At 48.7% G+C, this 15334-nt stretch overlaps 1 protein-coding gene and 1 long non-coding RNA gene across 12 annotated transcripts in view; one reads left to right on the top strand and one right to left on the bottom strand.

Annotated features, from left to right (window-relative positions):
* AGFG1 (ArfGAP with FG repeats 1) overlaps positions 1 to 3395 on the bottom strand; it is a 79312-nt gene extending 75917 nt beyond the window's left edge. For 2 of the 7 annotated variants that reach the window (XM_025463289.3, XM_025463294.3), the window contains exon 1: positions 2879 to 3391. In XM_025463289.3, coding sequence (XP_025319074.1) covers positions 2879 to 3045 — 167 coding nt within the window. In that variant the 5' untranslated portion in view covers positions 3046 to 3391. Of the gene's footprint in view, positions 1 to 2878 lie in introns of all 7 variants that reach the window. The other 5 variants (XM_049101393.1, XM_025463287.3, XM_025463292.3 and 2 more) reach the window with 5 other exon arrangements.
* Positions 3396 to 4097: 702 nt separating this feature from the next.
* LOC125753669 (uncharacterized) overlaps positions 4098 to 15334 on the top strand; it is a 36815-nt gene continuing 25578 nt past the window's right edge. For 3 of the 5 annotated variants that reach the window (XR_007406021.1, XR_007406023.1, XR_007406024.1), the window contains exons 1-4: positions 4098 to 7771; positions 9786 to 9911; positions 10443 to 10659; positions 11307 to 11442. This is a non-coding gene — a long non-coding RNA (uncharacterized LOC125753669). Of the gene's footprint in view, positions 7772 to 9785; positions 9912 to 10442; positions 10660 to 11229; positions 11443 to 15334 lie in introns of all 5 variants that reach the window. The other 2 variants (XR_007406022.1, XR_007406020.1) reach the window with 2 other exon arrangements.

The following is a 15334-nucleotide window of genomic DNA, read 5'->3' as shown; positions in this document are numbered from 1 at the left end:
TTACTGTTCCCTACTCACGGTATATCCTTTCCTCCTTGTTAATATCTCCTATCTACTGGGCAGCTATTTCATAGTAGGCATCAAGTGAGATGTTGAACACATGTTATCACTAATACTGAAAATTAATCTATACCTAAAAAATCCACAAAGTAAATTTCATCCTCACTATTCATGGATGAGAAAATTCAAACTCAAGCTTGCAGACTGAGCTGTTCAATAGCACACAGCTTAACAAGCAGAGCCAGGATTCAAGACCAGGTTTATCTAGCTCACAAGTACTTGTTCTTTCAACTTGAAGCAGCCAGTCACATGGATCTTGTCTTTAAAGGAAGGTCTTTGCTCAGACATCAAGTCTTCTGTGAAGCTTTCTCTATCCATTTACATACTTCAGAGGTAGCTCATTTAGAGAAAAATATTACAATGTATCATCACTGTTTACATAGTCAGAAGGCAAGCTCTTTAAAGATAGTAGGATCCAAGGTACACCAGTGCCTCCCACAATGTATGACATAGGCCAAGCAAGCAATAAACATTTGTAAAATCACCAGTGAATGAAGATATTAAGTCCTGTCTATTACAGATTAAACTCCTTAAAATAAACAATTGTCATTATACTAAGATATCCTTTTACATAGAATGTTTCAGAAATGTGGGTTTTAGGAAGAAATTCGTAAATATTTCTTAATCTTATACATTTGCTGTATAGGCTAAACGTCACCCTGAAGAATCACAGAGAAATGTCAAAAATTCAAAACAGTAGCTATGTACATTTTTTTCAAACCAAGTATTTCATAGGTACCAAAAGACCTTGTTTTTAGGATACATTTATTATGCATATAATAAAAATCAAATACACTTAAAACAGTGGTCTGTTGGTTTCATTTTAGAACCAAAGTTGCCTAATCCGTGGCACTTAACTTCATATGGAAGTGTAAAGCAGGAACCAGAAAATCTCCTAGATCCGACTCATTTCTATGATTCTGTTGTGACTCAGTAATTTATTTATTTATTTTTTAATATTTTTTTTTAATTTTTATTTATTTGTGATAGTCACAGAGAGAGAGAGAGAGAATGAGGCAGAGACACAGGCAGAGGGAGAAGCAGGCTCCATGCACCGGGAGCCCGACGTGGGATTCGATCCCGGGTCTCCAGGATCACGCCCTGGGCCAAAGGCAGGCGCCAAACCGCTGCGCCACCCAGGGATCCCTGTTGTGACTCAGTAATAACACTAATTGTCAGCTTCTCAGAGTGCTTCCCTGACTAGGATCTGAGAGTAACCTCTCAACAAGGGCTCTCCTATCCTACTATCCTAGCTCATACTTACCCGGACATTTTTCTCATTTACTTATGTATTATCACCTCCCCTAGTACAACGTAAGCACCAAAGGAGCAGAGATTTTCCTGTATCCATCAGCACACCCCAAGGCTTCACACAGAAGGCACCCAGTACATGTGTGTTGAAGAAACAACATTCGCCAACGACTAATAACGCCTTGTTGCCCAACATGAAGAGAATAAATAAATAAATAAATAAATAAATAAATAAATAAATCAAGCAAGCAAGCAAGCAAGCAGATCATGCACTGCCGGGCACGTCCTGCATTTTCCAAATAGGAGTTTTCTAATACATTATGTACTCTGTCTCAGGATTAATCTGACAATGGATTTTTTTTTTTAAGGGCGGGGGAGGATATAATGGCTAAATTACTTTATTTGAAAGGAAATATCACAGAGGAAAGAGCCCAAAAGTCGCTGTTTTGGTCTAACACACGCTTCAGGGATATTTAGTGAACCGCTTCGAATACGGGAGAATCAGTACGGAAAAGCAACTTATCCGTTCCCAAACCATCTACAAATTTCTTCCTAAAACCCACATTCCTGAAACATTCTATGTAAAAGGCTATCTTAGTATGGGGCGATATCACAGTCGCGCTGTCAAACAAACCCTTGGCGGAGTCTGCGCGCACAGCAAAGGGGGAAACACAGCATCCCGGGGCAGCGGGTCCCCGACAGGGCTGTGTTCCCACCGCCTGTGCCCGTTCGCCGCGCACCGCCGGGCCGGGGAGCTGCCGCCCCTGCCGAGAAGTCTTAGCGGCCGTCGCCACCAGCGAGCGGACAATGACACAGCTTCGGGCCACCCTCTCCTTCCCACTGAAACTTTCCCCGAAACTCAAAGGACGTCTCTTTGGACCCTACGAGCTAAAACCCCGCAGGGCCTCCACGTCTGCTCCTCGGCCTGCCTCGGTCGCCAGGAAGCCTCATCCCAACTTTCCACCCACCCCCCCCCCCGTCCCCCGCCCCGGGATTCAAACCGTGGCCACCAAGACATTTCAATCCCCCGCTAGTCCCCGAAGTGCACGCGCTCTCCCAGTGACCTAGGTGCTGCCGACCCGAGGGAGGAGGGGGATGGGAGTTAAAATAAGGAAAAAGACAAAAAGAAAAAAAAAAAAAAAAAAAGAGCCCCGGCTACGCGTCCCTGTTCCTCCCCCGTCCAGCTCCGCCGTCCCCCGGGCGCCCGGCAGGTGCCTCGCTGGGGACCCCCCCCGCCCCCCGCCCCCCGCGGCCCAGCCTCGCCCCGCTCCCTCCGCGCCAGCCCCGCCGGAGAGGAGCCGAGGCCCGGGGGAGGCGGCGCCGGGGCCCCGCGGGGACCAGCGATGCTCGCCGCGCCGCCTCCGCCCACGCCCCGCCCGCTCCGCGCCGGGCCCCCCGCACCCCGGCCCGCCGGCCTCCGCCGCCCCTGCCCGCGAGCCCGCGCCCCAACGGCCGCCGCGGCCCGAGCGCGCGCCCCCGCCCCGCCCGCCCCGCCGGCCCCGCCGGCCCCGGGCAGGGCCCCCGCCCGCCGCCCGCCGCCCGCCGCCCCCACCCGCCCCGCACTCACAGGCTGCCCGAGCAGGACGTGCACACGAACGAGCCGACCGTCATGTTCACGTAGGTGGGGCCGCGCTGGTCGCAGTCGAAGCACTTTCGGTTGTGCGGGAGGCCGGTCATGTCCCGCAGCATCTTCAGGTGCTTCTCCTCCTGCTTCCGCTTGGCGCTGGCCGCCATGGCCGCGGCGCCCGGGGCCGGGAGGCCGGCAGGGCCGGGAGCGGGAGCGGGAGCGGGAGCGAGAGCCGGAGCCGGAGCGGGAGCCGGAGCGGGAGCCGCAGCCGGAGCCGCAGCCGGAGCCGCAGCCCGAGCCGGGGGCCCGCGCTCCCACGGGCCGCCCTGGCCGCGGCCGCCGCCCTCCGTCAGCGCGCGCCGTCCGCGCCGGGACCCCCCCCGCCGCCTCGGCTCCACTCGGCTGCGCTGGGCGCGGCGCGGACGCTGCGGGGCGCGGGCGGACGGGCCGCACCAACCGGCCGGGCCGGGACAACCGCCGCCGCCGCCGCCGCCGCCGCCGCCGCCACCTTCCCGACTCCTCCGGAGGGGGACAGAGGAGGAAGGGGCACGGCAAGAGGAGGCCCGCCCCGGGCGGCCCGAGGCCAAGTGGCGGCCGGCGCCCCCTGCCGGCCAGGAGGAGCGCGCTCCAGCGGCCGCGCCGAGGCCCGGCCTGGAGCGGGGGCAAAGGAGCAAGGATGCAAAGGCGAGGGATGCGGGCGGGCGACGGCGCCGCTGTGGTATCGCACGGCTCGCGCAGCACCCGACTCGCCCGACTCAACCTCGTCCCCTGCTCCCAGATCCCCACCCACCGCGCCCTAAAAGGGGCCCTCTCCTCCGGAGCGCGGCCTGCCTCTCTCACCACCCTGGCCTTCCTTGGCACCTGCACACTCCCCACCCCCCATCCCCACCTACCCCCCCCCCCACACACACACACACACAAGCTCCCTTCTGACCTTCTGACCCAGGCCCCTTGCCCTGATGTTCTCTCTCTCTCTCTCTCTCTGAAGGTTTCTAGACCCTGCCAATATCCACATTTTGGACTTGATTGTTTTGGGGGTTTTCTTTTTCTTTTTTTTTCCTTTTTTTTTTTTCTTTCTTTTTTTCTTTTTTTTTTTTTTTTTTTTGGTGTGGGGATATAGCATTGAGGGATGTTGCACACAATCCCTAGCCTTTAGCCACCAGATGCCAGAACAATTCAAACCTTCCTCAAAGCACTCCCCCCCCCCCCCCACCCAGCCCCTGTGCCACATGTGGAGACATGATAGATGGATATGTGGTCAATACATTCGGGCACTTCCTTCAGCCCAACCAACGTATTTAAAGAGTTGCCATCCACCTTGCTGAAAGCAGCCCTCCATGAAATCCCTGCGTTGGGTTTTCTTCGTAGTTCTAGTTGTTCGAAATCCTCCTTCTTATGTAGGGTTGTCTGAGTGTTGTCTGGGATCCACCCCCCAACCCCCGCTGGACTCCAAACAGCTTAGCCCCAGCATGTTCTTTACCATTCCACCCTCTGCCCCTCCCAGAGCTGGAAGCGAGGCGTTCAGTGTCTCATTTAATCTCTGCAAGATCCCTTTGGGGTAAGCATTACTATTCTTTCCATTCTCCTAAGTCTGGAAGCTGAAGCCCTGGGGGGGGGGGATTTAAATTCAGTAAATTTACTTTATTATGAAAGTAAATTTCATACATACTGGAAAACTGAGATTCCAACCCAGACAGACCATAGAACCCAAATCTCTTCATCACTCTAAGCAAACACAGCCAGCAGGATGTTAGAAAGCATCCCTGCCCCTCATGTCCCAAAGGAGTACAGGGAGACCCGGAGAGCTGAAGTCCCAAGATCACTCAGCTGGGGAGTGGGAAGGCAAGATTCGAACCCACATTTCCTAATCTCCAAGGCCAAGCCTTAGACCTCCCATGAAAGTGAAGGGATGAATCGCCCAAGAGGGACTTCATGTTAGTATAATACTATCAACAATAGCTAAATATTACAAGAAAGTGATCAACAGGTTTTGGATTGGTCAATAGATTTATTTTTGAATTTTCTTTTAAGGAATATATTGAACTCCCATGAGACCATGGCCCACCTTCAATAATTATCAGCTAATGGCTAATGTGCTTCCTACCCTCCCCATCCTCCCATCCCTCCTTCTATTATTTTGAAGCAGATTGCAGATAGCATACCATTCACCTGCACACATGTTACTTTGCGTTGCTAAAAAAAATAATTTTTAACTGAACCATGATACCATAATGGTATCAACTAAAAAATTAATAACTAAAAAATTAATAATTCCTTAAAATCATGAAATATCCCATCAAGCGTTGAAGTTTCTCACTGATGTTTAAAAAAGATTTTTACAGCTTATTTTAATCCATACATTGTCGTTGGGTAATATATGGGTTATAAAGTCTATGCATTTCCCCTCTATCTCCTTTGCCTCTTGTAATTCTGTTTTTGTTTTTTGTTTTGTTTTGTTTTGTTTTTGGAACTGGGTCCTTTGCCATGTTGCTTCTCACTGCTTATGTTATTTAACACCTTTACCTTTTCTAAAAATTTGTGGTTGTGTCTAGTTCACTTGTTTCCAGTTCAATATTTTTTTGTTCTTGGCAAAATATGATGTCTTTGTGTGCTTCCAAATCAGGCGGCACATGAGGGTAGGAGTGCGAAGGGGGTCCTTTCTCCCTTTTTACGATATTAGCAGCCATTGATGATTAATGTCTAGATTCCTTGGTTTATTAAGGGTTACACAGAGGTGATAATCTAGCTCTGTCATTCCTTCCCCATTTGTCAGTGGCAATGTTTCCATAAAGATGAACTGCATCTCAGCTACTATCTGGCACAGTTTATGTCAGAAAGACAGGGTAAATGTTAGATTCTTTTCCTTTATTCCCAAATTTTCCAGAGAACATATTGGTTTCCTATCACCTTGCAGTGGTGATCAATATTTTTGTCAATGTCATTACAGACTCCAGAAATTAAATACAGTTGACATATTTTGTCTCTTCGGTGCTCACATTGTTTTCTCACTGGCCTTTGGGAGCCTCTTAAAGTTGGCTCTTGAGTCTTTTGGACAAGACCCTTGACCTAAGGTCATCTGGAGTGCCATGACAGCAGGGCCCTGCGCTGTTTAGATGACAGCCCTGGAATGTCCAAACCTGGACTGATCAAAACAGAGGCTTACTTAGCAGCCCCTGTCCAGATAAATATAAGACACGCAGCAGACTCTTACTCATCACCCACAAACGTGCTTAACCCACAGCCAATGGCTTGTTTCTATGTTTGTGATGCTCCCTTGTCACTTGTATGTTTTCTGGTTGCTCATCTTTCCATGGTTTGTCATCTGATAAATGCCAAAATCAGAAGGCGTGGCTGCAGCACCTTGTACAAACAGTTTAATACGCGGTTGTTTCATTATCGTGTTGTTTAGAGAAGCAGGAGAAGGTATTTCCAGAGTATCCATCTGTAGGAAGGTGAAGTTCAGGTGACGTCCAAAATATTTCCTACATGTAAAGCTGAAAGTCCATATGGCGGGCTGAATTTTGGCCTTTTCGTACTCTGTGTAATATCAAAGCAGGTTTCTACTTTTAAAAATCCCAACGGAGGTTTGCAGTATGTCAGGACACACTATTTATTTACTGAAATTTCCTTATCCCTCACATGAACGCGCAAGGGGGTATCATTATCCTCACTTTATATAGGAGGAAACTGAGAGTCTGAAAAGCCGGCTTGCCCAAGGCCACGCTGGAAATGAAGCAATAGGTTGGGATTCAAACCCACGTCGGGCTGCACCTCACCGGGCTGCACCTCACCAGCTTCTACTTCCAGTAACTGAATCCTGGCCCTGCTTATGAAGCAGAAATTACCTTCAGAGATGTTAGCACTGCAGCCAAAGTGATCTTTCAAAATGCTAATGTGACTCAGACATCCCCAGTCTCCTCCCTGCCCCCCCCTTAAAGCCTTTCAGTGACTTCCCACTGCTCTGAGGCTGAAAGAAAAGCCCTTTGAAAGCGGCCTCCTTCTTGCAGACCATGCTAGCCCTCCCCATCCTGCCCCAGCTCCAATGTGCCCCAGGCATGACCCTAAATCTCCACCACCCTGCTCCAGCCCTACTCCCTTCTCAGGGTTTCATATTCCCTTCTGTCCCACCTCAGGGCCTTTGCACATGCATTGTTGCTTCCAAAAAGAGTCTCCCTCTCTTTTCCTTCTCATCCCTTAGATCCAGCTCAATATCTGGTTTTCAGAGATCCTTCTCTGTCCCTCCTAGTTAAGCCAAACCCCATAGTAGGTGCTCATAGTAGCATGTACCTCTCCTTTAGAGCACATGCTGCTGTGGCTATTTACAGTGCTTTGTGATTTCCAGTTAGGGTCCCTAGCCCCCCCACTACATAGTGGACTTCACTCAGGAGGGGCTTAGGTCTACGTTTGCTCACCATTACTCCTCCAGTACTTAGCATGGAGCCTGGCTCTTAGAAGGGACTCAGTAAATATTGGTTGAATGAATAAATTAATACAGCAGTGGGGAGCCAGAGAATAAAGCGTCCTTCAGTCTTATGCAGTGGGTTCTGCACTCTGTTTATCACTGTCTCTGCTGTTTTGGCTCCCAGAATGATTACAGCTCTGTCCAAGCTACTATAGTTTTGTTAAAGAACTTGCAAATTCTGAAATCAAACCTCTTGACGGTAAGAATCTAAAACCTGACTTGCTTAGAGGCTCCTGCCTGTCTTATCACCAAGGGTGACTCAGAAAATATCCTGAACAAACCCTGGCTTTGGAGAGGCCCCAAGGAGCCAGCAACGGAGCTGCCAACTCATCCTAGGCTACCCCACCCTCGGCGCCTGGAGGCGAGGCCCAGAAAGGAGGCCCTTCGGTGTCTTACCAGACAGCAAAGCAGGACAAGCAATAACAAGTATGGTAGGATAACTAGAAGTGGCTTCCTTGCCCAGAGCATCGGAGTGGGGAGGGGAGGGCTCCCCATTCAAGAAGAACTCAAATTTAGACTTAACAATAATCTCTAACTGAGCTACCCATAGGGTCAAGGAGAACCACCAACATAATAGAAGATCCTGGCAGGCACGCATGCATGTCCCATGTGATCCTTGCCACCTGCATGCAGCAGGCCCTAAAATCATACTTTTTTTTTTCCAGATTTTTATTTAAATTCTAGTTAGTTAACATATGGTGTAATACTGGTTTCAGGAGTAGAATACAGTGATTCATCACTTACATACAACACCCAGTGCTCATCATAACAAGTGCCCTCCTTAATCCCCAGCACCCATCTAGCTCTATTCATACTTTTAACAAGTCCTGGATTTACTTTGTGGATAACACCATTCACTTGTTTTCTTGGGTTGCTTGGGTATTAAAAGGTCTGATTTGTTAAGTATAATTATTTTTAAGCATATCACAGTTTTTGTGGCCCCATTTAGACATCTTTTCATGTTCTAATATACTGGGAGCCTTGAAAACACTGAAGTGGCATAAACCCTCTCTGAGATGAGTGCCACGTCCCCCCCACTCCCCACCTCCCTGCCCAGCCCCAGCTTGAAGCTCTGACCTTTCAGAAGCTCCCGCTCCTCCCCCAGACACCCAGTTTCGGGCTGGTGAGCCTGGTCTGTTGGAGAACCTCGATCCTACATTCTTAGGGTCCTCATATCTTCCGTTCCTTTAGAACCCCCTGATGCGCCAAGGCGATTTCGATTAGCAGAGGAGCTACTGGACAACAGTGACCATTTACAATCTAGGAAAACTGGACCTGGGGGTTTTCCCTTTTCATTGACAACTTCCCTCCTTTCCAGGTTCTGGCCCTAAAACAAATGCTACTTTTTATGGCCCATTTACACAGTGTAAAAGGCCAAGTGATGGTGGCCTCATTAATTCCCCTAGGCCCCCGGGTTTCATAGAATGAATAATCATAGGGCCTATGTATGAAGCACCGTGGAACAATATTCAACTCAATTTTTTCCCCATTCTTCTGTTGATAGCGCCTTCCTTTAGCTGTGGTTTGATTATTTTTAACCTCGCTTGCTGATGCGCTTTTTAATTTGCAAGAAGCAGTGAGATAGAAAAGGAAGAGGGGAAAAAACCTACAGAAGACAGGCAGTCAGTGCACACTTCCTGGAAACATCAGTGTGGTTTCTGGGTAGTCTCTGCAGAGAGCGCCAAGAAACTAGACACCTGAAGGACCCATGTCCCTCAGCACCAGACAGTCGCCTGGCTTCCTTCTCCCTAAAGACAGCCAGGATAAACAAAGAGGCTGCTGAAGCTGCCCCCACAGCATCCCAGTTGCTGAAGACCTTCTCTTCTGCTGGGATTCCTTTCACTGTGTCCTTCATGAGCTTTGTCTCACCAGCCAAACTCTGCTCAGAGAGCAGGGATCCAGTCATAACCTGTGTCTCGAGTTTGCCAGGCCATGGAAGGAACATGCCAGTTGGTTGACTGATTCAATCCCAGGCCATTCTAGAAGCCCAGAATAATTGCAACTAGACTTCAGTTATCCATTTATCAGAAAGGCATTTTCTGGACTTTGGAGGGAAACCAAAAAGACTTTTCAGCCTTCATTCATTCATTCATGCATGCATGCATGCATTCACTAGCTATCCAGTGGGCACCTACCATCTGCCAGTCACTGTGCTAGACCCTGGGGGATTCGGCAACAAACAGGTCAGAATCCGGACCCTCCTGGAGCCCATGCCCCCACAAGAGGGAGAGCAAACAATAAACACATTAGTAGAAATGGACCAGGTGGTGCCAAGTGCTCTGATGGAAAATGAAGCAGAGTAAGGGAGGGCATGTGAAAGGAGGTGGTGAGGGCAGGCCCAGGGGCAGGTGACACGGGACAATTCTGGGACTTGGGCATGTCAGAAATCATAGGCCAAATGGCCTGTTACAGACGCTCTGCAACTGCGCAGCTTCCCTTCCTCAGACTGTGCCAGGATCAGAAATCCTGAGCCGCCCTGCGCCAGTGGCCTCTGGAGACCTGGAATCATCTTCTTCAGAAGCCAAGGGAGAGAGAAAAGGTCCCTGCGTCTGCAGCAGCAAGAGTCTCAGGGTAAGAAATGCTCCATTCACGTCGTCAATGGAACGTTGTTCTTGCCCATTACTGAGGACAGAAAGGGGACCTTCCCTTCTGGTTCAGGGGAAAGAAAGAGGCCCCTGTGGGGAGAGAAACCTGCTCTAGTTATCAGAAAAGAAACACCAGCGGGGCCTCTGGGACTTAGAGCCCTCCGTTTTGAAGGGGTCAGATGGAGACATTTCAAAAGTGGGTCTCTAAAAAGACTCCTCTTCCTTTGCTATTTCTCACCTGAGGCTGGCAGATGGGTAATAGCTCCTTGTACACCAGGGGGTGAACTGAACACAAAGGAACTCTCTGGAGCCCGGCTGAATGATGTCAGCATCACACCTCACCTCCAGAAGGGAAGCGATTGCACAGAATTCCACTGGTGATATCTCAGTAATGATGACTAACATTTCCTGGCCCCAAGCAGTAAGCCCTACGCAGAGCATGCGCTGCAGAGTAACCGCAGGAATCCTCACACACAGCCTTTGGCAGGTACCTTTCATTGTCATGCCCATTTTACAGATGAAGAAACTAAGGACCCGCCCCCAAGTTAAGGACCTTGCCGAGTTAAGGACCTTGCCAACGGCATACAGCTGGGAAGTGATGCAGCTGGGATTTGCAGGTTGGCGGTTTAACTCCAGAGCCCATGACTCAGCCTCCAGGGTCAGCACCACATCATCTTGTGGGATGCTCTTGTCAATCAAACCCGTTCCTACAGGAGAGCAGGAAAAGCCAGGAGGTATGTACGCTTTCCTGCTCTCGATCTGGCCCCTGAGGGTACAAACAGCCTGACCGTCACTAGGCTGCTTTAGCCTGTGGTTTCTTGCCCTATGGGGAGGTTGCCTTCCCCCCGCCCCCCACCCCCTAGAGCTTCAGGCTGTGCACTTGAAGGACCTGTCTTCGCTCAAGAAGTTATTTAGGTGAGGGAAATTACCCAAAAAGCCACACACACCAAGCTCCCACAGTAAAAATGTCCTGAATGTTCATTTAGGTCATGGTTGCCAGACAGATTTGTCCTCACTGAGTATGCGTGGCGCCAGAGAGCAGAGTCCACTGTGGAGGTTGTGGGAGCCCCTGGAGCAAGTTTACCTAGCCGTTTTTATCATAGGATAACCTACCACTTTATTATTAGTCATCATCCCAGCCCTGGGGCTACTGATGATTCAGAAGGTTGAAGTGAAGACTGAATGAGGTGCTCTACCCAGCACAGCACCTGGCAGTTCTGTAAACCCTACCGTCCTTCTTCTTCTTATCTTGAATATGCCTACTAATTCCCTTTCCTTCATTCGCTGTGTGTTGCTTGTTTAAGGTACCAAGTCAACCACAGCTGCAGCTTAGCAGCAATTTGCTAGAAGCTGCTCTAAGTGAGCCCCCCCATCCCCCTAGATATGTGGCTACTCTTCAACCCGTACCACGTCACACTCTGGTTGGTGGAAATCACGTGTGGTCTGTAAGGGCAGTCGGTGATGTGCATGAACAACGGCGTCTTGCTCAGCCCACACTGGCGCTTCATCTGTTCTGAGTAAGTGTCTGGCCATATCTGGTCAAATAGATTCTGCAGATGACATGTTCCAAGCACACCTAACCATAGAAGCTACGTGCGCATTCATTGCTGTTCTATTTGGAGGGGAGAGAGAGCATGCCTGTCTGTGTGTGTTTAGGAAGTGGTGAGAAGTTTCTTGAAGCAGGCCTACATCTCCTCTGTGTGCCTTACACAGGACGGCAGGGCAGTTATGAGCACGGTTTCTGGGTCAGACTGTCTGGATCCCAATCCCAGGTTTCCCCTGGAAGCTTGAGCAAGTAACTTCACCTTTCTGTGCCTCTGTTTTCTCACCTGTAAAATGGGAATGATAGTATCACCTACTTTATAAGATTGCTATGAGGATTAAGTGATTTAATATGTAAAAGCACTTGAAACAGTGTCTGGCAGATAGTAAGCACTCTACAGGGGTTACGTATCATTATTATATTCCCTTCTCCTCCCATCAATCACCTCACCTACAATTCAGCCAACGTAAGCAAGCAAATGTGTGTGTGTGTGTGTGTGTGTACACATATGTACTGGCTTCCTAGAACATTCTTTTTTGTGATTGTTTCATTTGTTTTTTTAATATACTAAGTACTACAGGAGTACAATCTCTCTCTCTTTTTTTTTTTAAACTTCAAACAATGCTTGTGTGGTGAGTTAAGTAGTGTCCTCCATTCACCTGGAACCTCAGGATGTGATCTTATTTAGAAATAGGGTCTATCAGGATGCCTGAGTGGTTCAGCGGTTGAGTGTCTGCCTTTGATTCAGGGCACAATCCTGGCCCAGGGATCAAATCCCACATCAGAGCCTGCTTCTCCCTCTGCCTGTGCCTGTGCCTCTCTCTGTGTGTCTCTCATGAATGAATGGATAGAATCTTAAAAAGCAACAACAACAAAAAAAGAAATGGGGTCTATGAAGATGTTGAGGACTTCAAGATGAAATCATCCTAATTTAGAGTGGGCCCTAAATCCAATGACTGGTGCCTGTATAAGAAGACAAGAGAAGGGGTGCCTGGATGGCTCAGTTAGCTAAGCCTCTGACTCTGGATTTCAGCTCAGGTCATGCTCTCAAGGTCATGAGATTGAGCCCCACATCGAGCTCCATGCTCAGCATGGAGTCTGCTTCTCTCCTTCTCTCTCTCTCCCTCTACCCCTCCCCCAGCTCACTTGCTCTCTCTCACTCTCTCTCTCTCTCTCTAATATAAATAAATCTTGAAGAAGAAGAAGGAGGAGCAAGAGGAGGAGAGAGGAGAGAGGACACACAGGGAAGAAGGCCATGTGACAATGGAGGCAGACATGGGGGGGGGGATGCTGTCATGAGCCAGGGAACACCTGGGACCACCAGAAACTGGAAGATGCAAGGGAAGATTCTTCCGTAGAGCCTTTGGAGGGAACAGGGCCCTGCTGACACCTTGATTTTGAGCTCCTAGCCTCCAAATCTGTGAAAGAATAAATTCCAGTTGTTTTCAGCCACGTAGCTTGTGAAACTAGCAGCCCTAAGAACGAATACAGTCAGTAAAACCAAAGTTCCCCTGGACCACAGCCAGGACAAGGTCTGCCGCCACTGCCTGTTCCTGGGTGCCTCAGGGACTGTGTCCTGTCTCCCAAGAATACTGCCTCTGATTCGTGACCTTAAAAGACAAGGAGATCCTCTAGAACGATGTCTCCTCTTTTCATAACTCAAGGCTTTCAGGGTAATTTTAACAATGCTACTTCCTCTTTCTCCCACAGGTTACGTTTTTGGTCTACCTCAGTCATTTTCTACAAAGTTGATTAATATAGGTCCTTTAATATTAAGATGGGTCTGTTCTCTGTAAGAACTGAAAGTTGCCCTTTGAGGAGTGCTTTGTCCCATCTTGCAGCTGTGAGCATGAGACACAGTGATCAATACAGAGGGAGGGATCTTTGATGCAACATTTCAAATGGAGAGAATATTAGATATCACCTCTGCCTGTGACTCTTACCAGCGTGGGGGTTACAGCTCCTTTTGATACAAGATGCCAACTCTCCATCTCTTTTTTTTTTTTTTAATTTTTTTTTTTATTTATTTATTATAGTCACACAGAGAGAGAGAGAAGTAGAGACATAGGCAGAGGGAGAAGCAGGCTCCATGCACCGGGAGCCCGACGTGGGATTCGATCCCGGGTTTCCAGGATCACGCCCCGGGCCAAAGGCAGGCGCTAAACCGCTGTGCCACCCAGGGATCCCTCCATCTCTTAACTATGCACTGAACATATAAAATATGATCTCAGTCCTGCCCTTGTGCCTCGGTTAAAATCCCTCTTGTTTTACAGTTGAGGATCATCAGCCTCTGAAAGATAAAGAAAAAAAAAAAAAAGGCCTCAAAGGAATCTGTGGCAGATCCAGGAAAAGAGCACAGGTTCTCCATGACCCACCATCTCATCTTTCTGTCTCTCAGTCTGAAGACCTCAGTTTGCCACCATAGGCGACAAACATGGGGAAGAGTCTGCCGAGGGAGAAGAAGCCCTGAATTGATGGAGTCAATGGCCAGAGCAAGGGGAGAGTCCAAGGTCTACAACCAGGTGGTGGCCAGGACACCACAATGGGTTCCCAGGACCTGGCATCCTCCACTCTCCACCGAGGCCAAGACAAAAGAAAAGAACTTTACATTAAAGTAACAAAGCCTTGGATAATGCAAGGAGAATTTATTTTACATAACAAATCTTTGCATTTCTGAAAGAAGTTTATATAATGTCCTCTGCAAACCTCTTAAAAATAGAATAGCACCTCATCTTTCTAAGATGATTTAAATGTAGACAAATACGAAGGCAAGAGGACGGGCTGGTCAGGAATGATAGCTACGTGGTCCGTGGGCACCGCTTGGTACCACGTCTATACCAATACCAGATGTGGCTTCAGAATCCTTCACCTCAGCTCTCCAGAAGTTACTCCCAGTAGGCAATGAGGTCTGCAACCTATTTGCCATCCTCTGGCTAAATGATCTTCCGACGTTGTTTCTAGTCTCCTGTGAGTAGATATTTCCCTCTACTCCCATTTAAACTTTCTGATGGCTTTACTTGGTTCAGCAGAGACCTAGAGCCCTCCCTTTTTAGGACAGGGATCTCTCTTAGGATTTCTTCTAACATCTGTGCTCCTACATTCTCAGTCATGTGAAAGAATGGAGAAGGCCCTAAAAATTCCTTTTTTTTCAAGATTTTATTTATTTATTCATGACAGACAGACAGAGAGAGAGAGAGAAAGAGAGAGAGACCTAGGCAGAGGGAGAAGCAGGCTCCATGCAGGGAGCCTGATGTGGAACTCGATCCCGGGATTCCCAGATCACACCCTGAGCCAAAGGCAGATGCTCAACCGCTGAGCCACCCAGGAGTCCCGGGCCCTAAGAATTCTTGCTGACTTCCCCATGTTTGCCTGGGCTACAAACACAATTCCTTAGAAGTATCAAATTCACCCTTAACTATGGCCCTGAAGTCTTGAGTCTTGGTTTTTGATACTCTCTTTTGTAGCAGCACTCTCTCTTTCTTAAAAAAAAAAAAAAAAAAAAAAAAAAAAAACAGATCTCTCTCTCTTACAAAACAGGAATGAAGAAGATAAGCTCCATGTATCCACTGGACATGGAGTTCAGATACATCGACTATAAGACCCCAGTGGTGGCTCCCTTTCTTGACACTGTTCTTGGCTTGCACCCCTAAGCATTCCAGAACTACTTCTGCAACTTCCAACCCTGCGTTTGCCCCAGTGCCCCCTTTGACTTGATGATTTGTCTTCTGTGATATAACCATACGGCCCCCTCAGGGGACTACCGAGTCAACTTAAATGTTCCACCCAAGTGGGAGAAGCCACGTGCTAGGAACATTGCAGCCAGTGTTGGGGAGAATGGCTGAGTTTTCCCTTCAAGACATGGAGCG

The sequence above is a fragment of the Canis lupus genome, chromosome 25, assembly GCF_003254725.2.
Source record: "Canis lupus dingo isolate Sandy chromosome 25, ASM325472v2, whole genome shotgun sequence".
NCBI classification, from domain to species: Eukaryota; Metazoa; Chordata; class Mammalia; order Carnivora; family Canidae; genus Canis; species Canis lupus.
The sequence above is the reverse complement of the archived record's forward strand: the minus strand, read 5'-3'. Positions and strand labels throughout refer to the sequence as shown.